The sequence below is a fragment of the Sorex araneus genome, chromosome X (genome assembly GCF_027595985.1).
Source record: "Sorex araneus isolate mSorAra2 chromosome X, mSorAra2.pri, whole genome shotgun sequence".
In the NCBI taxonomy this organism is placed as follows: Eukaryota; Metazoa; Chordata; class Mammalia; order Eulipotyphla; family Soricidae; genus Sorex; species Sorex araneus.
Window position 1 is genome coordinate 105,380,178 of NC_073313.1, and position 26,368 is coordinate 105,406,545.

At 43.7% G+C, this 26,368-nt stretch overlaps 2 protein-coding genes and 1 non-coding gene across 6 annotated transcripts in view; 1 reads left to right on the plus strand and 2 right to left on the minus strand.

The window, feature by feature from the left end:
• ATG4A (autophagy related 4A cysteine peptidase) overlaps positions 1 to 6,127 on the plus strand; it is an 85,487-nt gene extending 79,360 nt beyond the window's left edge. For all 4 annotated transcript variants that reach the window (XM_004606308.2, XM_055120260.1, XM_055120262.1 and 1 more), the window contains 2 exons: positions 3,484 to 3,592; positions 4,122 to 6,127. In XM_004606308.2, coding sequence (XP_004606365.2) covers positions 3,484 to 3,592; positions 4,122 to 4,192 — 180 coding nt within the window. In that variant the 3' untranslated portion in view covers positions 4,193 to 6,127. The remainder of the gene's footprint in view (positions 1 to 3,483; positions 3,593 to 4,121) is intronic.
• A 1,104-nt stretch (positions 6,128 to 7,231) lies between these two features.
• The window catches only part of COL4A6 (collagen type IV alpha 6 chain), a 55,429-nt gene continuing 36,292 nt past the window's right edge, over positions 7,232 to 26,368 (minus strand). Inside the window, exons 29-43 of the mRNA XM_012932218.2 lie at positions 26,062 to 26,243; positions 23,956 to 24,019; positions 23,309 to 23,383; positions 22,451 to 22,558; positions 22,250 to 22,357; positions 21,464 to 21,535; positions 21,024 to 21,149; positions 16,991 to 17,107; positions 16,492 to 16,653; positions 16,026 to 16,124; positions 13,967 to 14,113; positions 13,156 to 13,272; positions 12,100 to 12,291; positions 10,636 to 10,922; positions 7,232 to 7,892 (exon numbers count right to left, since the gene is read on the minus strand). Coding sequence (XP_012787672.2) covers positions 7,632 to 7,892; positions 10,636 to 10,922; positions 12,100 to 12,291; positions 13,156 to 13,272; positions 13,967 to 14,113; positions 16,026 to 16,124; positions 16,492 to 16,653; positions 16,991 to 17,107; positions 21,024 to 21,149; positions 21,464 to 21,535; positions 22,250 to 22,357; positions 22,451 to 22,558; positions 23,309 to 23,383; positions 23,956 to 24,019; positions 26,062 to 26,243 — 2,117 coding nt within the window. The 3' untranslated portion in view covers positions 7,232 to 7,631. The remainder of the gene's footprint in view (positions 7,893 to 10,635; positions 10,923 to 12,099; positions 12,292 to 13,155; positions 13,273 to 13,966; positions 14,114 to 16,025; positions 16,125 to 16,491; positions 16,654 to 16,990; positions 17,108 to 21,023; positions 21,150 to 21,463; positions 21,536 to 22,249; positions 22,358 to 22,450; positions 22,559 to 23,308; positions 23,384 to 23,955; positions 24,020 to 26,061; positions 26,244 to 26,368) is intronic.
• Positions 18,447 to 18,605, minus strand: LOC129400214 (U1 spliceosomal RNA). The gene has a single exon (XR_008627530.1). It is a non-coding gene; the product is annotated as a U1 spliceosomal RNA (small nuclear RNA).

Sequence of the window (26,368 nt, forward strand, 5' to 3'; positions counted from 1 at the left end):
TGATTTTGTCTTGCTGTGGCTGACCCCAGTTCAGTTCCCAGCACTAACTATGGTCCCCAGCAGGAATGACATCTGAGCCAGAGCCAGTAGTATCCCCTGAGCACCACCAGGTGTGGTCTCAAAATAACATCAACAACAAAATGCCCCAGTAACTAAAAAAGTTCTAAGAAAAGGAAGATGGGAGGTCTTGTGTTCTCTGAATTTAAGTTATACTACAAAGTTGTAGTGGTGAAAGATATGTGCTTCTGCAATAAATACAGACTCTCATGATACCAACAATAGAATAGACATCCCAGAGATAAAACCTCAGATTCATAAACAGTCTTTGATAAAGTGCCTGAGAACATGAAGTGGAACAACAAAATCCTCTTAAGAAAATTATGCTGGGAAAATACGGTAGCTATATGCAAATAAAGAAACTTGATCAATGTCTCACACCATACACAAAAGTTAATTCTAAGTGATTATAAACCTCAAAATAAGACCAGAATTAGTAAAATACATTGTGTAAAATAGAGGAGAGGCAGAACTCTCCAGGATATGGACTAACGTGCTGCCTTCAATTATTTGACTCTATAGTTAAAGAAAACACGAACAAAATAAATAAGTCACACTACATTAAACTAAAAAATTTTCCATGGAAAATAAAATTAAATAAAAATACCCTTTACTGAATGGGAGAAAATATTTGCACAATATATATCAGATAAACACTAATATCTAAGATACATAAAGCTCTCACAAAACTCAACAACACAAAGTAAACAATAATCCCATCCATAAATCTGGACAGGGATTGAATGAACAGATACTTATCTGTTTCCACATATGGAAAAGTATTCATCACCAGTTATACGGGAAATGCCAGTGGAATCAACCAGTAACCTTGATTCACTGATGGTGTGAATGTTGTGTAATCCAGCTTCCATGGAAAATAACACGGAGACTTTCTAAAAAGTAAGAATAGATCACTCATATGACCTAACAATTCTACTTCTCAGCATCTACCCCAAGAACATTAGCTAAGAATAAAAAATCTAACACAGCTAAGAATAAGAAATCTAACACAAATGATATAGCCTGTTCATGGTAGTACTAAGTATAGTAGCCAAGATATGGAAACAAAGCAAATGTTTAATGACAGATGAATGGATAAAGAAGTTATGGTATATATACACAATGGAATACTCAGCCATTAGCACAAGATGAAATATTGCAATTTATTGCAACTTACATAGAACTGGAAAGCATTATATTAAGTGAAATAAGTTAGCAGAAGAACTAATTAGCAGTTACTCAATGAACTCACTCATCTTTTTATAAACAAGAAAAGGGAATGAATAATACTGATGGGTGACAAACCCTTGGAGTTTGAGCCCAAGCTAAAAATACCAAATCATGGGGAGAGGAGTAAGAGGCACACTAGATGTGACATATGGACAGTGATGGAGGATCTTGGACTACTTGGTGTGAAGTAGTCAACAAAGAAAATTTTCATTACTATAAGCACGTTGCCTAAAATGCAATTTTGAGGGCTTTGGGACCACTCCTAGCTATACCCAGGGCTTATTCCCAGCTCTCTGCTCCGGATTCACTCCTGGCAGTGTTTGGTGGCATTATATGAGGTACCAGGGATCAAATCACTGTCTACTACTTGGAAGGTTAGCACATTACTCCTTATACTATCTCTCTGGCACAAGTTGCTTTTAAAAAACAATTATTTTTGAATCAGTTTGAGATACAAAATTACAAATTTGATTAGGGTCGGATTTCAATCATACAGTGTTCAAAAATCCCTCCACCAGTGTACATTTCCCACCACCAGTGATCCCCATTTCCCTCCCGCCACCTCCCCCCAGCCTGTCTCTATGGAAGGCACTTTCCTTCCTTCCTTCCTTCCTTCCTTCCTTCCTTCCTTCCTTCCTTCCTTCCTTCCTTCCTTCCTTCCTTCCTTCCTTCCTTCCTTCCTTCCTTCCTTCCTTCCTTCCTTCCTTCCTTCTTTCTTTCTTTCTTTCTTTCTTTCTTTCTTTCTTTCTTTCTTTCTTTCTTTCTTTCTTTCTTTCTTCTCTCTCTCTCTCTCTCTCTCTCTCTCTCTCTCTCTCTCCGTGTCTCTTTCTCTTCCCCCTTTGGGGTATTATAGTTTGCAGTATAGGTACTGAAAGGTTGTCATGTTTGCTCCTTTATGTGTTTTCAGCATGCAGTTCTTATCCAGGGTGATCATTTCCAACTGACTTTCTCATGTGGTGGTCCCTTCTCTGTCCCAACTGTCTTCTCCTTCAGCATTTGTGGTAGGCTTCCAACTGTGGACAAGTCCTTCTGGTTCTTGTTTCTACTGTCCTTGGGTATTGATCTCATATTATATATATATATGTGTGTGTGTATATAAATATATATCCCACAAATGAGTCCAGTCTATACCTATGTCTATATCTATGTCTATACCTCTTCTTCTGACTCTTTTCACTCACCATGAAATTCCCCATCTCCATCTATTTATAAGCAAATTTCATGACTTTATTTTTCCTAACAGCTGCATAGTATTCCATTGTGTAGATGTACCATTAAAAATGCTGTCCACGTTGCTAATTATCGGGGAGATGCGAATCAAAACAACAATGAGATATCATTTCATACCACAGAGACTGGCACACATCAAAAAGAACAAAAGAAACCAATGTTGGCGTGGAAGCAGGGAGAAAGGGACTCTTCTGTTTTGTTGGTGGGAGTGCTGACTGGCCAGACTTTTTGAAAAACCATATGGGCATTCCTCAACAAGCGAAAAATTGAGCTTCCGTATGACCCAACAATACCATTTATGGGATTATGCCCCAAGGGTCCAAAAATACACAGCAGAAATGCTATTGCATTTCTATGTTCATTGCAGCACTATTCAGAATAACAAGTTGCTTTTTGAGAACTGGCTGGAAATTTCAGCTTGCCAAAACATGTCTGTGAACCTGTATTTGAAAATCATAGGTTTAAGAGTTCTGAAAGGGGTGACAGGATACCTGTTGTTCTATTTGAAACAAAGGGGTTAAGAACAGAGCTTTTTGTAAATGTAAGGAAGGAACATTTTTCTTAAAAAGGTGAACAAATAATAATGGTGCCAGCTAAATGTGGATTATTGAATAATTAGTTGAGACATAAATGAAGACCAATTTTATAAAAGCAACCATTTGCATTTCAGAATGCAGCAATTTTTTTTATGTCATTGAGCCTGTGTCTTGAACCTTTCTGCAAAGTGTGGATATTGCATACTGGCCTTTGATTAGATCCTTCCTCCCGTCCTTTCTTTCTGGTCTACCGTATATCAATTGAAATAGGGCTTGATCTTCAAGTGGGTGAAGTATGGGTATACTTGCTCGGCCTTTGCTTTCATCTTTTTGCAAATTGGCCACTCTCTTAGGTTTTGGGATCATAGATTGTCATTAGAACAAAATTGTAGTAACCCTGCAGTGTTGACAATTGTTTCTGTCTCCTCAGGAAATTCTGAAGGAAAATTTAAGGATGTTTGAATTAGTTCAGAAACATCCAGCACACTGGCCTCCCTTTGTTCCTCCAGCCAAGCCAGAAGTGACAACCACTGGGGCAGGTAAACTTGTTCAGGGGCTCTTGGGCCAGCAATAGTTTTATGATACAGAGCAATAGTTTTTTAATTCTGAAATAATTGTGGCTCATGCTTTCCATAGGATCAGACATTTCTGTTCAGCTCTGTGGGTGAAACACAGTGATATTTCTGACTATTGTAGTTTTATGATGAACTGTTATTTACCAATTTCAAAGAATGCTCAGTGCTAATTTTCCATGAATATTCCATGCAAACATAACTAGAATTGTTGATGATCGGCAGTTTTCTGAATAACATCGGCGACCTTGTGAAATTCAAAAGGTACCTCTAATGTGTGAGCCTCTGCCTCATCAAAGTGTATAAGACTATGTAACCCGTCTGATGCTTAGGGGCAATTTCTAATATTTGCCAGTGGTCCTATCTCTAAGACTCCCCAACACAATCTTCTTTACCAAAACTATTAAGGAATGCATAGTAGTAATTTTTGAAGAATGCTTTTGCTGTAAACAAAGTGTCACGTTTTTCCTCTTTCTCTATTTCTGTATTCTGATAGAATTCATTGATTCTACCGAACAATTAGAGGAGTTTGACTTGGAGGAAGATTTCGAGATTCTGAGTGTATAGACTAGTGGGAACTCAACTTAGATATCTGTCTTCCATCTGGCACCTGAAGAACATGAACTCATTACATAAAAACTTTTTCTAGTCAGCAAGTGCCTGATATGCCAACAGCATATAAACTTGATACCAATCATTTCTGAGCCAATGATCATTTATCAGAAACAAACAGTGCTTCCTTGGAAAGAACTAGAACAATCATGAAATCTAGGAGCAGAAGAGTTGGGAGTCATCCCTTGCTTTTCAACTTGTCTCACATGGCCATATCACATCTTCAGCTACCAAAATGAAGCTGTGGTCACCTGGCAGACAGACAGCAACCCCCACCTTGCTTCAAGCACCAGCAGATGAGGGATGTTTATCCTGTGCTCCTTTACCCTTTCAGGTGTGACCTTTTATGGGCTAAATACTAAGAAGTGTTCTGTTTTCTTTGCACTAATAATAAAGTGATTGCATCTTGTTAAATTATTTCAATAGCTATTTTAATTATAATTTATATCAAAATTTTGTCCAAAATTATGTTAAATGTGCACCTATTGATCTTTCTATTCGAAGGCATGTTACTATTTGATGGGTCATTGCCCATATTGTTACTGAAACTTATGTCAGATGTCATCCTGTTTTCAAATCCTGATTATCGTTAAAACAAGGGTCAGCACGTTTTTTTTCTGTAAAGGGCCATACAGTAAATATTTTAGGTTTTGCAGGCCATATCTATCAGAGACACGGAAGTAGCTCACAAAAGACATGTATGCCAATGGGCCTGACTATAAGGGAATAAAACATTTTTTTAGGGGTGGGAGAGATAGTACAGTGGGTAAGGTGCTTGCCTTGCAGGCAGACAAATCTGGTTCAATCGTTAGCATCCCACCTGGTCCCCTGAACACCATTAGGAGTAATTCCTGAGTGAAGAGCCAGGAAAAACTCCTGAGCATTGCCAGGTGTGCCTCGCCCTCAAAACAAAATAAAACAACCTTTATTTACAGAAATAGGTGGGTCCCTGGATGATCCACAGACTGTAGTTTGCCAGCTCTGGCTCAAATTGTTGACTTTTTTGCAAGAAACTAAAAATTGTGTTTTAATGAGACTATCTTGATTGGCATCCATAGGTAGAAAGAATTTTTCATGCAGTGACATATAAGTATGCATCATATTCAATTCCAAATCATTTCAGAGCTAGTAAAATGCTAATTTTTGAAGTACATATTCGCAAACTGGCTTTGCTAGCCGCGCTCCTAAGTGGAAACCCCAAATGCCAGTGGTGTTTTCTCATTTCGCCTTCCTTACCTTCTTCACCTGAATGCATTTAACTTCCATCTTCAGCTCAATTGAGTCTAGAGGAAGACCAGCTAGGAATTGAAAGTTAGCTTCAAAACAAGTTTTTGGAATATTTAAGAATACTGAGACATTCATTTTTTTAGATCCCATTTTACCTTTTTTCCAGCAGCTAATATTTTGAAGTGATTAAAATTCATAATATGAAGAATGGTATTTAGTGCAGTGTCTGTCTCTCTCTCACCTGGTAGTTACCTTCCATGAAAACTCCCAGTGTTATTAACTTCTTATTTATCCTTCCAGAGATTATATTTTATGCATACACAATATGTGACAATGTACCTTAAATTTCATTTTAGTGACTTTAATGTTTCTCTTATAATTTATCTGTAAAAGATTCTCATACCCCAGAAGTATAGAAAGTCTTGTCTTGGACTCATATACACGACAGGGTAGCACGCTTAGGCTTATTTTGAAGTAGGCTGTGTACTTGTTGCCTTATTAGAGGACTCTTTCTGCCCCTTGACTTTGTATTTTTGTTCTCGACTCAACATTTTGTTACAATGTTTGACTCACAGTAACAGGTATCTCCCCCTTCTAAGGGGGACTCATGAATTGTAGTGAAATGTACTTTAGAAAAGTTTTCATTAAAGAATGTCAAATGAGTCAGATGTCCATATTGAATTCTTTTATTTGTCGTGTATAAAGCTTACACCAGGCTTATTATATGGATAGAAGGTGAAGGTAACAATAACTCAGATTATACTGATTTGCTTTGTGTTGACCTACTTTATACAATACTTAGGACACAGAATCACCTGGAAGGTATTGTCTCATGTTTACATAGCTAAGAGTGTTCTGGGAAACTGACAATTAAAGATAATGGTTAAAACATACACAACCCCCTAAAAAAACAAAATGTAGCACTTTTTATGGTCAACTCTGGTTTCCTTAGGGTCTGCTAACTGAAAAGGAGAGGAATATGCAAGAATTTTGTAAAATTTTAATACTTATCAAAATATTTTATCAGTCTACCTGTGAAAAAGCTATTGGAGGAGCATTTTTATAGAAACCTTCCAATAACTTGAAAATGGCAAAGGAACCATTATGCCACAGCTTCAACTTCCCACACTGCAAACATCTAGATGGTGTTTGAAATAAACAGGGAATTAGTTCTGAGAAATGGAGACCAGGACTTTATGTTTTTATCTTTCCTGGAGTCAGAAGCAAATCAATCTTATCAATCCCCAGCCCAGGAGCATTCTCATTTTCTTTGATGGGTCTGGCTATTATTTGTACATCCTTTTCTCCGCTCTGGCCCAAGCCAAGCCATACATCTCCAGCTGGGGAGGGAACTGACAAGGAAGTCGTGATAAGTCTGAACTCACAAGAAATTAATGATGCTTGCTCAGTGTTTGGGCCTTGCTAAACAGTACAGGGCCCAGCTGACTCTCAAGGGAAGCACCTCAGGCATTCCACTCCCACCTTGCTGCCTGCGGAGACACACTGGGTCCCCTTGAAGAGTGATGAAGTCAATGAAGACTTGAGCCATCCATGCATGTTTAGTTAGATCATTTTTGGTTTGATTTCTTTAAGGCCACACCTGGCAGTGCTCAAGGCTCACTCCTAGGGGGGTTCGGGGGAACCATATGTAGTGCTGAAGATCAAAACTGGGTCCGCACATAGCAAGACAAGCACTCTACTCACTATACTATCTCTCTGGCCCCAGTTAAATTCTTTTAAAATGTAGAAATACTGGGTTCCATTTTAAGTCAAATAATGTGTGATGACCTCAGGACATTTTTTTAAAAGGTGCTTATCATTTTATATTGAGTTTTCAGATTAAGGCAATAAGGAAAGTTAGCAGTCTAAGAAAATGGTGGCCAGCAGATTTATCAGAGACAGCCTTGAATAGTCACACAAACATCCAAATCAAATGATAGCACCAAGTTGACTGGAGTGAGACAGTAGATCTCTCAAAGGCGGGGTTCATCAGTTGGCCTGCGTGTTGGGGTGACCATTGTCCAGTAATCCACTCTCCCACATGAAACGCCAAGACTCGACGGGTGCACAGAAGAGCTGATGCCTTCCTTCTTCAGACGTTTACAGTTCATGAGGTGGTGATTGTGCCAGGGAGGAGAGGGCAAAGGACAGAATGGCAGGTGCCACCTTACAGGCTTTTCACACACACCTGGCAGCGGCTGACCCGGGTATGGAGCTGTCCGACTTTGAGCGTTTCTGATACAGGCTCTTCTTCAAACTGCTGTTGCTCTTCCACTGTCGTCAGCCAGAAACTGTACTTGTTGGCAAAGTAGTGGCAGGTGCCCCGGGCACCACTGCACTCGATGAAAGGAGTAGCTCGAAAATGCTCCAGGCAGGATCCAGGTGAGACCAGGGACTGGCCCCCACCCTCAGCACCAGCGGCGGTGTGCTGCAATAGAGGGTTGGTGTGTGAGTGCCGCAAGAGTTGATGGGTGCCCTATGCTCCCTGGGAGGGATATTTGTTTCCTACCGAAGCGCTGCTCCCTTGGCTTAGCCTCTGCATCTGGCCAGCATACCAAAAGTTGTATTTGGGGGCTTTGGGCCACTCCTTAGACTTCCTTAGGGCAGCAACACCCCCCTCCATGCTCTCTACTAACCACTTACCCCCCCTGCATATGCACAGCCTTCCATCTCAGTAAGTTTTTCAAACTGCTGTGCCCCACTGGGTCCCAAGGTGTGTTAGGTGTCCTGCCTCACAGACTTGCATGGACAGGTGTGAGAAAGGATGAATTAGGGAACCTTTAATCTGTTGTGAAATGCAGTTATCTGAGCCTTTCTCTTCAAGAAGGTCAACACTAATATTCTCCAAACATTAAGCCACAGGTTGGCCTCCCTCTCTCATAATATTACATATTAGAGGTATATATTTGTTTATCTTAGGCATCATGATTTACAGATTTACAATACCATGAATGTTAAGGTTTCAAGTACACAACATTCCAGCAGAAGTTACAACCTTCCTAAGAACGTTCTATATTTTCAATCTGCACTGTTCCCCTCAAAGTGACATAATGTGCTTGTTTCTTATAGCGGAGAAGTGGGTCTCAGTTTTGGCCCAATAGCCCCATCCTTTCAAAAGTCTCCCTCAGCACATAATTTCAGGATTTTACTTTGAGTGCCGTTCATGAACCAACAGTCACTTAGCTCCCTATCTTTCTACTTCCCACCCCTCTCCCCTGCACCCCTGCTCAGATGGGATACTAGCTGAGTCATAAATGGAAGCACACATTCAGTTCAGCAAATGGTCAACTGGACAGATGCCCAACTTGGACACGCAGGGAAGTGTTAGTTTGAAGAACCAACTGGTGAGTTCTAGATGCATGATAAAAGAGGTATGGGTAACTTTAACAAACCACACATTTAGATACTTTACAAAATGGCAGCCACTATGTATTTTCAGCTTTGCAGATGACCCAGGTTTGTTGCTGTGAACATCAGTTTTCGTGTTGGGCAATGGTCTACAGGGGTTTTGTACTCAGAGCACGGCCTTGGACTTGTTTCTTTGCTCTACACTCTATTCTAGTAGGCATGTCTCAAGTGCCTCCAGATACCTCACTAAACAGTTCAAATTTCCTGCCTCATGCATTTTCTGAAGAAAATCGGGATCCTATTAGGTTAAAATATGTGTATGGTAGGAGTAAAGAGTCTGAATAAGGGCTTCAGAGAGCTCTCATGAACAAAACAAGTGTGCTATCCTGCCTGGGTTTTGTACTATTGGAAACTTGGAATCATTTTTTCCCCTCATTTGCTGGTCCGTTTAGTTGGAGGTCAGAATGGTAAGTGAGGTGATTCTATACTACATTCGGATAGACTTCCTGATGTACAAAGAACACAACAAAGCAAGTACAACACTATAACAAAACCTGTTTAGAATTCTTGAACACATTCATTCTATTTCACCCCTGGCATTTCAGCAAAGAAGCCTGGCGAGGCAGAGTACTCTGGGAGTGGCACACTGGTGTTCTCAGGCCCTGAACCTGACCATTTCCTTGATCAGAGGTCCTCAGATATCCCTGAATTCACCTGTGACAGACTTGAGACTTCCTTGGGTTGACCGAAAGCCTCAGTTTATTTTTCTTCTTTTATCTTTCTCCTCTTTATTTCCCATTATAATTGATGCCCTGCCCAGGGTTCACACACACTTTGTTGTGCTGCTAGCACATCTTTAATTGTGCTCCCTGGGGCTCACATATTTCATTTGTGGGGCACACACACCTGGCTGTGTGACGATTGTACACTGTTTCAGCAGGTAGGTTACCAGAGCCACAAGGACCCACTTCAGTGATTGTGATGTGACTGGAACCTGAAAGAGAATGCTTCCCCTCACACTTGCAAGGCAGGCATTTTTTGACACTGAGTCATCCCAGGGCCCTGTTCGCAGCTGTTGCTTAGGGAGATACAAATCCCTCACCATTGCCCGTTCCCACAAAAATGGAGAGGCCACGAAAATCCCAACAGGGACAGAGAAACAAATCATGCTCTCATCTTTTGGGGGAAATGACAGTGGGCAGGGGGGCTTGAGAGCGTGGGCAGGAAAGCAGAAGAAAGGGGAGTGTCATGCCCCAGCACCTGAATAAAGTGAGTGACCTAGCCTTGAGAGGGGACCCTCATGGTACACCCCAACTGGGTGTTCTTTCTTTCTCTCTCTTCCTTCCTTCCTTCCTTCCTTCCTTCCTTCCTTCCTTCCTTCCTTCCTTCCTTCCTTCCTTCCTTCCTTCCTTCCTTCCTTCCTTCCTTCCTTCTCTCTTTGTTTCTTCATTTCTTAAGATTTTATTATAGAATCACTGTGAGAAAGGTCTTTACAAAGCTGCTCATAATTAGATTTCAGTCATATAGTGTTCCAACACCCATCCCTCCACCAGTGTACATATCCCAGCACGAGTGTCCCCAGTTTCCCTCCCATCATCTCCCTCCATTCCCAGCCTACCTCTAGGGCAGGCATTTTTCTTCAAGCAGATATTCTGAGGTTGGTCATTGATTCATATTCACTCCTGAACCGCTGGATGCAGCCCGTTCTTAAACCCATGGTTACCTGACATTCATGCAGAATTAGGTCTCTAATCTTTGGCCAAGCCCTTCCAGAGCTCCCTGACTTGTTTCTATATCAGGGGAAGGACAATGTAGGGCCTTACCATGAGGAAGGAGTACCCAATCCAGAGGCTGCGCCAGCCCAGTGGACACTGTGGAATGGCGATGTCTTGGCTGTGCACAGCAATGGCTTGCGAGGGTGCCTCACACACAGAGCAGCGGCTGATGTATTGGGAAATCTGGGCCTGGCTGATGGGCATCATAGGGATAGAGGCAGTTGTAGAGAGCCAGTAAGATTTGTCGTTGCGCCTAGCGTAGTGGCACACTTCATTGATGTTGCAGTAGATGAAGGGTATGGTGGTGAAGTGGGGCAAACAGGAGCCAGCGAACCCTGGAAAAAGGGAAGGCAGGGAGGTCTGGTGGGAGGCGCAAGGCGGGGGTTGTCTGAGAGCACTGGGGCTGGGCTAGATCATGGTGTGGTTTTATGTCCAACTGTTTGTGTGTACTAGAGCAGGGACTCCTCTTTACCACCCTAGAATATTGTGCACGGCTGAAGTCAATGTATCAGGAACTTTGGATAATGAATGTATTTAGAAACTATGTAACAACTCTCCTGATTAATCTCCTTTGTAAAACCAGCATGGAGGTTGGGGTTTGGTCACACCTGGTGGTGCTCAGGGCTTACTCCTGGTTCTGTATGCAGGGATCACTTCTGGCAGGGCTCATGGGATCCTATATGGTGCCTTACCCGCTGTGCTAATTATCTGATCCCTCAAATCAGTATTTAATAGCATAAGTCTGATAAGGCTCAGCACACTTGCAGGCAGTAAAATTAATTCTTGGGCAATTATCATTGCACCACAGGTCATATTATTACTACCATGCTAATTGCTAGCATGTAATAGGGGCTTAATATGTGCCAAATGTTCTAGCATTTGACATAGGGGACTCAGGTCATCTTTTCACCAGCCTATGAGGTATTCCTAGAATTAATCTTGCTCATTAGGAGGACCTAGAGGCTTAACGAGATCAAGGACGTTTGTCTCACTTATGCTGCTGCTATGCTATTATACTCAAGGGTTAGAACCCAGATCTGCCTGACTCCTGAATGCTTGCTCATGACCTACTGATCTCCAGCGGGCCCCTTCAGTCAAGAACGAGGCATAGTAAAGAGGGCCACTCAGTTCTTTCGGGGGGTGGGGGGGTGCTGTGCCACACCTGGTGGTGCTCAGAGTTCTCTTCTGCCTCTGTGCTCAGGGGTCACTCCTAGCAGAGCTCAGGCCACCACGTGGGGTGTCAGAAATCAAACCCAGGCCAGCTGTGTGCAAATACGTGCCTACCCACTCTACTGTCTCTGCAGCCCCCAACTCAGTTCTTTTTGTTTTAGGCCACACCTGGTAGTGCTGGAGCCACCCACATTCACCTGGAGCACCACATACTCAGTATCAGGGATCAAACCTGGGGCTCCCACGTACAGGCATATGTTCAAGCCCTTTGAACTATCTCCCTGAGTCCGAATCTTGGTTCTTGAGCAGATGGATGGGCTGGCTGTCGTAGCTTGTACCTACCTAAGTCCTGGTTGTGGGCTTTCTCCTGTCCCTCCACAAACAGCAAGCTGTAACCCACCCACAGCTGCTTCATCCCGAGAGGGCACTGGGGCACTTGTTTAGACTGGCTGTGTTTCACCAGAGTGTAGCCCACTCTCACACTCTGCGCAGGCATTCCAGGCTTCCCATGGGGTCCCTGCTTCCCTGGAGGTCCTAAGAGGAAGAACACAGAAAATGGGTGAGTAAGATACAACCAACCAAACAGCAGCTGTTTGCTTTGTGCCAACCCTTGAGCAGGATGTGTTAGGTACATGTGTCACCTCACTTGCCTCCCATAACAACCTTATCACTCCAATTCATAAATACAGAAGCTGAAGTTCAGAAGTCCAAGAGTCAGTGGTCGAGTTTTACCACCAACTCAGATGTATATGGCTACAAAAGTCCCATTTGCAAAAGCACCCATACTGTTTTCCTTCCACAGCAGCCTGGCCTGGGGTTTTTTATGAGGGGATGAGGGGGCAGAAAGGAGTTCATCTCCAGTTGACTCTGCAGGTTCTCAGAGAACAAATATTAGCTGAATCAGCGGCAGCAGAACCAGAGTTGGGATTAGCAGGGGAAAATCCTGTCCTTCTCTTTTGCCCCAACGTCAATGTAGCTAACTCATGGCATGCCCTTCCCACTAAGCCTCAGAACTGCTGTTTACTCTGGACAACTGGTTAGTCATTGCTGATACATTTCATGAAATTGTCAGCCATCCCTTCCATCCATGTCAGAATTTCTGAGTAGTAAAAGGGAGGTGCGGGATAGGGCACCATGCTAAACGGCAGATCCATAACTTTTAGAAGAGAACATAGGAAAATATTTGTAACAGTGCTTTGCCTTTCAGAATGGAGCTCTCTAATGATTCACAGTCTTGAATGGGGTTGGTGAGCAAATGTCCTGAGCCTAGTTTCTGAGATGGTGCTATCAAGCTTGACTTCTGGGTTTTCTAATTCTCAGATTTGAGAATTTGTCTCAATCTCAAGCCTCAAACCCTCAGAGAAGTCCTCTGCCTCGTTAGTGCCAACATCACCACACCTTCAAATCCTGGAGGGCCTTGTAGTCCAGGGACACCAGGATTGCCAAGAGCCCCAGGTGGGCCGGGGAGTCCATTGGGGCCATCTTTGCCAGAGATGCCGGGTAATCCTTTGGAGCCTGCAAGAAAAGGTGCACAGGGCATACACAATGTGGAAGAGCCCAGGGTGCTCTCTGAGAAAGAGGACAGGTATGTCATGACTGGGACTCACCAGCAGAGGGCGAACTGACCATCAATTTGGAGCACACATTGACCTCAGCCTGAGGATCTAGGCTAGATGTTTCTTGGCTTCAGGGCAACTTGACCCTGGGACTGGGCTCTGAATTTTACCCTTCTAAGCCCCATTCACACTCATTTCTTTTCCCAGTCTTTTATCCTACCACCCATGCTGGGAAGTATGCAGGGCAACTGCTGGTGTCCCACGCCAGAAAGGAGGCCCCCGAAGCCCAGAGAGACTGCAAACTTACTCCAGTTGGAGCAAAGCTGGGATTAGAAGCCAGCTTTCCGACCTCCCAACTTTCTCCATTGTACTTATCTCCCAGCACATTCTTTCCCTCAGCAGAGCCGTGCCAGCGGGAGACACGCTGTGTGGGGCAGTTGCTATGCTCTGCACAGCCATTCTCGCAAGCCAAGTACAACCACTGCCCTGCTGGCCCTTCTTCCTGGGAAGAACTTTAGCAGCTTTGTGAAGGAACAGAGGAAATGTTGGATGAAGGCGCCCCACTGGAGCTGGGGTCCCCAGCCAGCTGCTTCAGCTTCTCAGTCAAGGCCGTCTTCTCTTGCCAAGTCCCCTTTCTGAGGCGCCCTTCTCACCTTGTAAGCCTCCAGGACCTTGAACCCCAGGGTCCCCTGCAAGGCCAGGGATGCCATCAATGCCTGGTAGACCCGAGACTCCAGGAGGGGCCTGGAGTTCTTCTGCAGTGGGTGTTTGTCCAGGAGCACCTCGGGGCCCAGAAAAGCCTGTAGGAAGCAGGCGGGGAAGTGGCAATGTCAGGCAGAGGCAGAGGATGCAACCAGAATGGGTCCCCAAGAGGCTTTTTTGGGGGGAGCAGTTCATAAGGACCAGTTTTCTGCTCTTCCTATTTGCCTCCAGCATTCTCATTTGATAGTGTTAGGACAGATCTTACCGTACTCTATACAGTGACCTCTTGACTTATTAATCTCCTCAGGGGGGTGGTAGCTTTTTGAGCTTAGGGGCTATGTTACATTCATTTTAACGCCCAGCACAGGGTCCAAGAATGCAGTAGACAAGTTGAAAAATGTTTATCATGAATATGGTGGGCGGAGCCTTTGGGCTGGTGTGCTTGGTTACAAGGAGGCTGCCAAAGAGGATGAGGGGCTGCATCCAAGCCCAGAGGTTGGGGTGGCATCAGTTCCTAGTATCCCAGCCCCCAGCAACTGTTTTATATTCAAAGCTAAAATGTCAATTTGCTTACTAATGAACTGAGTGAGGATTTCTTTAGTGCCTATACTATGCCAGAACCTTGGCTGGTCTGGGGACAGAGCAGTGAATAAGACAGAACTTTGTGGTGATTATTATGACCTGGTGAAAAAAGATGAAAAATGCACAGCCAGGCAAATACTGTTTACCTTACTTCAGCTTGTGTTAAGTGCTATGGAAGCAATGAACAGTGCCATGCCAGAGGAATAAAGGTAGGGGTGGTTTTAGAGAGTGATAAGTGCCCCTTTGTAACTACTTACACAGTGACGTGTAAGCTGATACCATCCAAGCAGTAGAGGGATATGAGGGATTATTCCAAGAAGTGGAATGAGCATGTGCAAAAGTGCTGTGGTCAGCCATGCCACAGAGTGTGACAACAGCATAAGGGTCAGCAAAGGGGAAGAATGTGGTGAGGGTGAAAAGGGAGGTGCTATACACGGGGATTTATGTTAATTTTTACCACGAGAAACCAATGTTTTAGTTCTGTTTGGTTTTATTTTTATGGTTTTTTCTTTTGCTTTATGGGCTGCACCTGGCATTGCTCAGGGGTTATTCATGACTCTGCATCCAGGAATTACCTCTGGCAGTTCTTGGGGGACCATATCGGATGCTGGGGATCAAACCTGAGTCAGTCGTGTGCAAGGCAAATGCCCTACCCACTGTACTATCGCTCCAGCCCCTTATTTTTTAAATACTTAGGCCACATCTGGTAGTGCTCAGTGCTAACTCCTGTCTCTGTGCTCAGAGATCACTCCTGACAGTGCTCCAGGGATAATATGGGGTGCCAAGGATCAAAGCCAAGTCAGTCACATGCAAGCAAGTGCCCTGCCTGCTGTGTCATCTCTCTGAACCCCCATAAATTCTGTTTTTATAAAACAGAAAATCATTTCTCCACTGTTTGGAGAAATGATTATTGGGGGAGGTGCACAATGAAAGATGAGAGAAGAGTTAGGTCACTGCCATGAGTTCACATGATGAATGGCAGTGGATAGAACGTGAAGCATAGCAGTGGAAGTGAGTGCTGAGTGATTATAAGACAAATTTAGGAGCTCCAACCCTCACAGGGCTGCTATGGAATTGGATGTATATGAGTAGGAGGTGGTAGGAGATAAAGGATGGTACATAATTCCTGGGTTGGGCAAACAGGTGAGTGGTGGTCCAAGTGTAAACCCAACACCATGAGTGCAAAACCAATACAGAGATGGGAAGTCAGTAGCAGGATCCGTAGCGGTGAAGGAGCAGTGGCCTTCAGGGGCTGATAGGCAGAGAGGTATCCTCCAGGTGGAGAAAACGCCTCTACAGAGGAACTTGACAGAGCAGCTCCAGGCATCCAGGCATTGTTGGTATGGTGGGCGGTGACTCCTGAAGAGACATTCCCCACAGACCCCTCCCGTGGGCACAGGATCCGCCCAAAAGATACTCTCAACTCACCTCTTGGCCCTGCCTCTCCCTTCATCCCGGGAAATCCTGGGTCTCCAGGTGGACCAACCTTGCCTGGAATTCCCATGAATCCAGGCTCACCTCTCATGCCTGACAAAGTCCAAAGGGAAGCAAGTCAGGACAGACAAAGTGGTGTTGGTGGTGGTTGTGGGGTGGGGATTTTCTGCGGGAGCAGGGTAGGGGCTACACCTCATGGTGCTCAGGGGTTACTCTTGGCAGTGCTGATGGTACTATGGTGCTGGGGGTTGAGCTGGGGTCAGCCACATGCAAGGAAAACACATCACCCCCTGTACTATCCCTTCTGCCCTGGGGAGTGGTTTGATAATAGGTGGAACTGCAGGCCGGAAGTGCATTCTTATTGTATTAGTAGTTTGGTCCTTCTTCAAGGGGTGGCAAGAAGGCCCCATCTCACACCAAGGTGTGGGAAAGGGCCCAGAAGCTAGCCAAGCAGCCATACCTTTTAGTCCTAGCTCTCCAGGAAGGCCAGAGAAACCTGGAATTCCTTGGTCTCCCTGGGGCCCTTGAGGGCCAGGAATTCCAGGGATGCCAGGGTCTCCAGGGTCGCCTTGATCCGAGGTTGGCCCAGGGAGACCTGGAGGTCCTGGAAGGCCTGGACGGCCTGGGGATATAAGATTGGAAGAGGGGTGAGCAGGATGTGGCAGCTTCGGAAAGTCTGAGGACGGATAAGAAGGCAAAGCCCATTCCCAGGACAGAGAATGTTCCCTCGCCATCCGTAGGGTCCCACTGCCTGACCATCCCAGATCCTTTAGCAAAGTACAGCCCTGTTCCAGTCCCCTGAGACCCTGGTTGGGAGGGCAAGACGTGAGGGTTGAGGTGGGAGGTTCATGCATGTTCAGTAATAGGAATGCCACTGGATTGTGTGTACAGGACAACTGTGTCCCACCCAAATTCCAGACAAAAGGCAACAGCCACCCTCTTTGGGTTTCTGTCTTTACCTCGTTCTCCATCTAGGCCTGGTCGCCCAGGGTCGCCAGGCTGTCCTGCTATGACTGAGGGAAATGAGAGGCCTGGGGCACCAGGGGGACCAGCAGGGCCCTGGAGACCTGGGAATCCTGCAAAGAATAAATAAAAGATGCTGCATGGGCGTGGGCACCCAAGAAAGGGCTGGGGTTTTTTGCAGAGAATACGGAAGCAGACTATGAAAGATGTCGGACCAGCAACCGCCAGCAGAGGGCTCTTCTCCCTGCTGCTAACCTTTGCACACAGCAAACAGCTGCTGACAAGGGCTCAGGTTTCCCCTCAAGCTCTGAATTGGGGTGAGGGTGGGGATAGAATTTCAGTAGTTCAAGCTACTCAACCTCACTGGTCATGGAATTATTTTAGGCAGATTCCCCCCAAAGCTGGGAAAGAAGATGGAATGACTGTAGCACCTGGACTGAACTTTTCCGTGATGTTCTTATAGTCCAAGTCACACAATTCATTTAGTTAGCCAGTTTTCGTCTGACAATGCAGAGAAGGTTACAGATGAAGGTGACACAGATCCTAATCAGTCAGAAGGCACAAGACAGAAGGCACACTAGCATGGATGGAATGTTGTAGAAAGGACACTGGCAAGTCAGGTCTTTGGGAGTTAACTTCTAGGTCTTCTAAGGAAGTGAAAAAATTCTCTTAGAGGTGATTCATAATATCAGCAGAGTGCTTGCTTAATTATCTATAGAAATTTTTTTTTCTGTACTAAGTCCCTTTCCCCTTTTTGGTCAAGGAAGAAATGCCCCCTGATTAGAGTAGATACTGAAAACGCATGTGTTCAATTTGTGGTACCACTTTATGTGGATTCTGTTTGTGGAATGATTTCTATTATAATATGTTCAAAGCCAACGATTTCAAATGCTGAAGATAATTTATTTAACAGTCACAAGTCAAATACAGAGATGGTTGTTTTGATGGAAAAACATACCGATAGCAGGAAAAGTCCATATTATACTTATTACATGGAAGTCACATATTTGTTACTTTGGTGTATTCTAGATGTTTTCCAAATGAGGAGAAATAGATTCAAACTGATAAACTGTTCTGATGGTTACGATTCTTATATTGTAACAAGAATATCCAACAAACTGATGGTATAATTAATTTATCTGACAAAGAAAGTAAAAATTGAAGTTGAGTTTTTCATCTTTTCTTTAGCTAATAAATAGTAACTCCATGAAAACTTGTAAAACTGGTAGATGTTAGTTAATTGAATGCTGAGAAAATACAACAATGAAAAAAATAAGAAAGCTTTCCAGATTACTATGGGTCTGGAGAAAAAATAAAATTAGAAAGGAAAACTAGTTATGAAGCCACTTGTAATTGTCAGTTGTAACTTGATGAACCTTTGACGTGTTTGCCTTTTTCACAAATGTAAAAATCTGAAAAAAAAGACATATTGTATTTTTCCTTGGAAATATCACTATACACACATATATATCTGCATATGCTGAACTTTGCAGTCAAGTTTCCCACCTTTGGGGAAATTGCAGGGATCAACACATCCCAAGTGCAATGGATGAGCCTTGCCCTGGGAAAACCACCTACATGATAATGGTGTTTACCCTGCCAGGTAACAAGTCTCACAATGGAGACATTACTGGTGCCTGCTCGAGCAAATCGATGAACAACAGGATGACAGTGCTACAGTGCTATGCTGAAATTATGCAAAATCAATAAAAAGAGATACCACATGTAAGAGCAAAGTGGGCAGCACACAGATTATAAAATTTCCTATGGAAGTTCTTGGAATCTTCTTTTTGTACCTATTTCTTGACCTTCTTACTATGCCAATATATAATTAAACCTGAAGTAAAGGTACTACTGATTTCAAGTAGCTAAAAATAAGTGCATGCATTTCTATGCTTAGGAACAAAACAAACAACTTTAAATGAACGGATGAAATAACAAGATAATAGATTTTTCACCAATACATTTCAGAGGCTCTTTAAAAACCCTCAATGTACAAAAATGCAGTCTCTGGCAATTTGGAGAAAATACAAAAATAAATGGTGTAATTTAAAGTTATTCAGCTAAAGATATAAGAATTGCTCTAAAAAGTCTTTCTGAGGGCAAGATGCTCATTTTACGTCAAGTTTCATGTTCAAATTTGAGATAAGTTCCTATGAGAGGGAAAAGGTGATGCTTGCTGTCTCCTTTAAATATACTTTGAATTATATATTGATAAGGACTCTTGAGACTTATATATCATGTTATGAAGTAATATGGAATTATTATTTCATAATGTTTTCATTATTATTAAAAACAACTAGGATATGATGAGTATTCATGTCCCAACCATATAAGTATGGAAAAATTTGATGCTACATTTATTTCTTTCCATGCCTTACACAGATTTCCACCTCAGTCCTTCCCTCAAAGAGGCAAAAATTACTGTTATGTTCATCCTCCCTTTATATTATAGTTTGTTGATGAATATTTGGTGGGGATCCACACCCAGCAGTGCTCAGGGCTTATCCTTGGCTTCGTGCTCAGGGTTCACTCCTGGTTGTGCTCAGGTGAACATATAGAATTGAATCCAGGTCAGTCCCATGTAAGGCAACTGCCCTACCCACTGTACTATTTCCCCAAACACTCTCCTGTGTCTTTTGTAAGAGAGAAGCCACGAGAGACCCTGCAGCTCAAAACCCTCCAGCTGAGACCCTATGTGAACTCTCACTGTGGGCAAGCTTCTGGCTTTCAGAAAAGAACAGCTTGGCCCCAATCAAGGGAAGAGTAAACATAGAGAGGGCAGATGCATTCATATTAAATGCACTAGGAAATGAATTGATGTGACTATAGTTCCTGGAAAATACGCACATCATTCGAACATCCACACAAACAGAGAAAATAGGATGATATATTGGGCACCAGAACATTGAGGTAGAGAACATTTTGCAAATATAATTCTCCCAGGTAACCAGTAATAATACAATGTGCAGCAATTTTGAGTACCTACTCTGTGCCAGATACTTGGCCAAGTGCTCAGATAGGGTCTCACTCTTCACTGATTCCTCACTTAAGCAATGAGGCAGATTCACTTTTTTTTTCTTGATGCTGGGAATCGAACCCGTTTTTTCTCGATGCTGGGAATCGAACCCGGGTTGGCCGCGTGCAAGGCAAACGCCCTACCCGCTGTGCTATCGCTCCAGCCTCTATTATTTCTCTTTTAAAGAAAAGGAAAACTAAAGGTTCATTTGGCTCTTAAAGATCAAGTAACTGCCTGGTTTAAGGTCACAGAGCTAGTGAGAGGTAGAGCTGGTATATGAAGCCACATCATCTGACTTCAGAGTGACTTCATAACATAGCATCATGACTTCATAATGCTATGCTCAAGTCATTTCCTGTTTAGGTTGAGTGGTCTTTTGGAAATCCATAAGGAGACTCAAAGTATCAGAACCCATTTTTTGCTCTCTGCGAGGTGGGAAAGGGAGGTTGAGAAAAGGACTTCAGACAATATGTGGTGTCTGGGCTGAGATTAGAGGGAAACCTGTTTTCCAGTTAACCCAACAAACTGTAATTGAGTGCTTGCTCTGCGTCTGGCCAAATGAAGACATTTATCTTCAGTCTCGGATTCTGCCCAGTGGTCACATTGTCTTCCCAGGACCCCTATTGGACACTGAGGAACTTCTAGCAAATCTCCCACTAGGTGTAATAAACCTTTACTCAGGGCCACTGAACCAGTGTCCTAGCCCAGTGTCCTAGCCAAGTTTGCAAAAGAGTTGCTGTGATTAATGAAGGAAAGGGATGGGAACCTGGATACTAGAAGGGACTCAATGACTCAATGATTTTTTTCACTGACATGCTTTCTCGGGGAAGCCCAAAGCAAGACCTAGTCTCTCTTTCTGAGCAGTTAGTTCCATTGGTTTTTGAGACTTCCAGAGGTGGGAAGAATTGTATAAATCAACTGTTATTTCTATGGTCCCAATGAACCCTAACCCAAATTCTCCAAGTCAGGCTCCTTTCAGTTTCTATAAGGCCTGAGTTGGGATCACTTACCTTGGCTACCTTTCTGTCCTTTCATCCCTGGGTTTCCTGAGATACCAACACCAGTTCCTGGAGAGCCTTTTTCTCCTTTGAGACCAGGTGGGCCAGCTGGTCCAGGCACACCAGTTAAACTAGTTCCTAACACAAAAAAAAGAGGATAGAACTCAGAGTGAAGTCTTCATGCCTAACTTACTAAGTAGGGACTCAAGGGGCCTGCGCAACGGACCAAAGAGGCTGGCTACTAAGGTAACAGGAAAGTGAGCTCATTTAAATGAAAGGAAAAATTCTATCTTCCTTCCTTCCTGCACCAAGGGACACTGAAATGTGTGCTTTGCAGATTTATGAATCCTAGGATATGTGATGATGCACTACAGTTTAGAACTCATGGTGAGCCTCTGCCAGTCTTTTGGGAAAAGTGGTGCTTCCAACTTGCCCTTGAAGGTCTTGCTTACCTTGTGTTCCATGATCTCCTTTGTTTCCTGGAAGACCATTCAGTCCATGTAAGCCAGGAAGTCCAGGAAAACCTGAAGGGAAGAACATAGAAGATAGAAATCATAGTAAGAGGAAGCTATCTGTCCCTATGTGCATTGCACTTTGTTTTGGTTTATTTTTTCAGGCTGCACCCAGTGGTGCTCAGGGGTGCTGGGGATTAAACCTAGATCAACCACATGCAAGTGCCCTTCCCTCTGTACTATATTTCCAGCCCTTTCTCCCCTCCCCAATGTAAAATATTTTATTTAAAAGGTTGCAGTCTTTCTTGAGGCATGATTCAATGCTCTAAGGGAGGCTGGTTCACTTCTAACTTCTATCCCCCTAACGTTTATTGTTTTACTACCTTCCATTGGGCAACCCATATAGCTTCAAAAGCGGGGTGGCACATAACTAGGTGTCTCCAGGAAGAACTCAGAGTGGCAACAACAAGACTGAGTTGTCAACTAGAAATAGGTTCTATAGATTTTGCTGGCTGATATCTCTCTAAGTGAAAGACTATGAATACTAGGGTATCAACCTTCCCTGCTAACTCTTCTGTCCATGAATGCAATGGTATCTCCCCATTTAAGCTAGATCTGCTTTTCCCCCTCTCATTCTCCTTTTCCATTATCTCTTATGCATTCCAGTCATTGATTCTTCTGGATATAGTTCAATCCCAAATGGTATCTCCTAATATAGAGTCCTTTTTTGTTCTTTTTTTGAAGGATGAACCCTATTTCTCACAGCCATTTCAAAAATACACAAACCTTTGGTTCCTTTTAAGCCAGGGAGTCCCAGCAGCCCAGTTGCCCCTGGGTGGCCAGGAGAACCCAGAAAGCCTGGATGTCCAGTCATGCCAGCAGTGCCAGGGATGCCTAGTAGTGAAACCAAGGCAGAAATTAAAAATGGCTCCTGATTTAAAGCTAGTCTTGACTCTTTCAGAATAGAATTGGCATGTAGCCTAGTACCTGGGGAGCCAGGAAGGCCAATATCTCCAGGAATGCCAACTCTTCCATCTTCACCTTTGTTTCCTGGGAAACCTTTTTCGCCAACTATTCCATCTTGTCCTTTTATACCTATAAAATCAAGAAGAATCTGAAGTAAGGCCACATTTCAGGCAATGTGGTCTGGCATAGAAAGTAAAGCCACTTTTGACTGCCAAGGAAACTAAAGCTAATGAAGAAGATCTGGAAAGGCTTGTGGTACTGCCTTCATATTTGGAAGAGGCCACCAATTACAAAGAAAATAAACGTGTCAGAGTAGGAATTGTGAAGCAGGCAGTAGGAACAGTGGGTGGAAGTATTTTAGAGGCAAATTATATTACTCTAAATTAAGGGGTAGATACCATTATCACAAAAGTCTTTGCCAGTATATGAGGGTTTGATTTTTAAAGGGTGTTCCCAAGTAGTTATCAGGTAGTCCTGGGCTCATTACTGGTGAGACTTGACCTGGCTGTGTAGGTCAGGCAGTTCAGTGCTTGGGTCCAGCAATGCTCAGGGCCTAGCAGGGGCACATTATTGGTGATCGGAGTCTCCCATGATGTTTTGGGGACCATGTAGTGTCAGTTATCAAACCTGGGGCCTCCATGTGAAGTGTCTTCATTCTTTTGAGTTATCTTTCTGGCTCTGCAGTGTATGAGTCTTGAAGCAAAATTAGACTAGTTTGCTAGAAGAGATTGTGGGCTGCCCATAAGGAAACACATGTCTTGTAGGATTTTTTTCTACATGACATATAATTTTTTGGGTTTGCAAGTGACATACAAAATTCCCCAACGCTCAGTTTTGAGCATTCTGTGAGACTCAGGGACAAAAGTACAGTTGCCTTACCTTTAAGGCCAAACTCTCCAGGTTGTCCCTTGGGTCCTGGGATGCCAGAAATTCCAAGTGTCTCACCTTTCTCTCCTGGGGATATCAAAACATTAAATGATCAGGAGAAGCTATTGCTCATTTTGCAGCACACATCTTTTGAATTACAAAATCTTTCCAGTCAGAGCAGGGAAACTCCTTGTAAAAATTACCCACTGGGTAAAAGAGACTAATCATCAACAAGAGTCTAGGATCCTGCCAGACTACTAGCATCAAATGCTGTAATATGTATAATATTTCCATTATGAAATGCATCATTTGGATCAATATTGACAGAGAAGATGATAGGAGATAACAGGAGAATGGAATAATAATTGTTGACAGATAGGAAATTTTCCTGTCTAGTGGGCTAGAGCCCAAGTTCTCCTCTATTGCAGATAGATCAATCCACAAAGATGAAGAGCAGCCTTTTCCTTGGCTCTAAGTCACAGGGAGAGAGAGAGTGTGGTAGGCACCATTATTTGTCTCAGAACTTCGAGGACTTAAGACTACAAAGGGGATTTTGTGAAAAGGAAAGTACAAATCAGTCTTCCTCTAGTAGAGCCCTGGATCTGCTGGAAAGCCACCTTGCTTCTAGAAGAAGCATATTGAGAGAAAACGCGCCTTACCTTTCAGGCCTGGGAGACCAGGTGCACCTGGGAATCCAGGAGTTCCACTGAGACCCTGTGAACCCTTTAAAACAGTACGGAAATCATCATTTTTATTTAGAGTTTTGGTCTCCCACCCCATTTTCCTTCTCTTCTTCATGATTCAATGCCTGAGACATTTACTCTGCAGGAGGGGAAGACTGAGTGGGAATGGAAGGTTAATCCTGCAGGTGGATCAGCATTGACAGAGAAGATGATAGGAGGGATGGTGGTAAGCACTAAAAAAACATACTTAGGGACTGTGGTAGGGAGACAGATTCACTCTGCAGATAAACCTTGGTCTTGTCATTCACAACTTCTGTGCCTTCCACCTTCAATGGCTAATGCCCAGCACACACTCTGAGCCTGGGAAGTGGGCATGTCAGTTACAAACCACCATCATAGATCTTTCCTTGCTATATGGTACAGTTTTAATTCATTTGAGGATGTACCCCATAAAGACACAGGCCACTTGGTGCTCAGGTTGAGAGTACTGAGTTCTCGGGTAGGCCAGTGGATCACTCTCCAGACACTCATCCTCCTACATGTCTTTTCCTTTCATGTTGGTGTAGCACTGTAGCACTGTTCCTGTTGTTCTTCGATTTACTCGAGCAGGTACCAGTAACGTCTCCTTTGTGAGACTTGTTACTATTTTTGGCGTATTGAATACGCCATGGGTAGCTTGCCAGGCTCTGCTGTGCCAATGGATACTCTCAGTAGCTTGCTGGGCTCTCTGAGATGGATGGAGGAAGCAAACTTGGGTCAGCTGCGTGCAAGGTAAACACCCTACCGACTGTGCTATCACTCCAGTCCTTTCATGTTGCTATATCTACTAATTCTGAATTTATGGTTATTCTGGGACTCTTCCCAGAATGCCTTAATGTCTTCTAACTTTGTTTCTATCCTAGAATGTGAATAGCTGGGGTCATCTGGTCAGAATGATTTCTTCTACAGTTGCCTTAGGGATGTGTGTGTGTGAGTGATCTTCAATATGTGGGTTGACACTTTTTTCAAGGACAGAGGCTTTGCCTGCAAGGAGCACAATTATCCTGTGACTCAGATCATTTAGCCTTGTGAATACTGCCACTATTATTGTTGCTATTGATTCAGTTTGTCATGCGCCACACACAACACTAAAAGCTTTACAGATAATCATCCTATATGTCCCTCAATACCGTGCAAAGGAGGTTTAAATATCACTCCCTTTCTTATAGATAATAAATAATAGGCTCAGGGAAGTTAAGACCCATGCATAAAATGCCAGAGTTCATGGGAGATGGGGATGAAACACAAACTTCCTGTCTATATTATTGTTAAACTGATTTGACCACTCTGTTTTGTGCTTGCTTGTTGTTTGTTTGGATAGACATATCTGGTAGTGTTCAGGGATTACTCCTGGCTCCGTGCTCAGAGATCACTCCTGGTGGGGCTGGGAGGATCATATGTGGTACTGGGCACTGGACCAGCATTGGCCACATAGAAGGCAAGTGTCTTATGGTCTGAATGATTTCTCCAGCACCCCCCCTTGTTTTCCAAGAACACATAGAAACTGGACTTGATAACTCCAGAGGAGGTCCCAAAGACAGTTCTTAAATCTAACCAGAGAGTCAATCCAAAAGTGTTAATGATGAACCAACTTGAATAGGGAATGCTTGCAGTGGGGGTACAGGTGAATAAGCATGTAAGGTGGTTCTTATTCTCAAGCCTGAACACTCTCATTGTGGAAAGCAGGCCCAAACATACCAACTAGCGAGGCTCAACATAAGCAGTGAGAAAAGGGAGAACATCAATCAACAGGGTGGGAATTGAAGTGTTTTTGGAGGAACAGGTGTCTACATCAGGCTTGAGGATGGGCAAGGCAGGAGCACAAGGCTCTGTCTCCATGCTGGGGAGCAAGAAAAACAAAGACCCTGAAGTGGGGATGTTCAGGATCTATTGAGAAGACTTAGCTGAGCTGAGGTGAGGCTTTGGGAATGTGCTAGGATTTGCTAGAATGTGCTAGAATCTGAAAGGTGAGCAATGGCGGGCATGTCACCTGCTACTCGAGGCCTCTTTCTGGCAGACAGGCAAAGGTCTGGGCACACTTACAGTTTCTCCTGGTATTCCTAGGAATCCTGGGATTCCAGGGGACCCTTTCAAGCCAGGTAAGCCTCGCAGGCCTGTGAAACCAAGGGGTCCTGCCACCCCAGGAACTCCTTTGGTGGTGTTATGATATCCAGGAATTCCAGGCAAGCCAGGCAGTCCAGGGAGGCCAATATCTCCTTTGTCACCTGGGAAAGATCCAAAATAGCTTGAAAAAGATCTCGAGTAAGAGAAACATATTTCCCCCAAAGCTTTGGTCACAGGCAGGCAATGTGAAGACTTGGGATTAGTTAGCTCCAGGGTGGAGATAGGG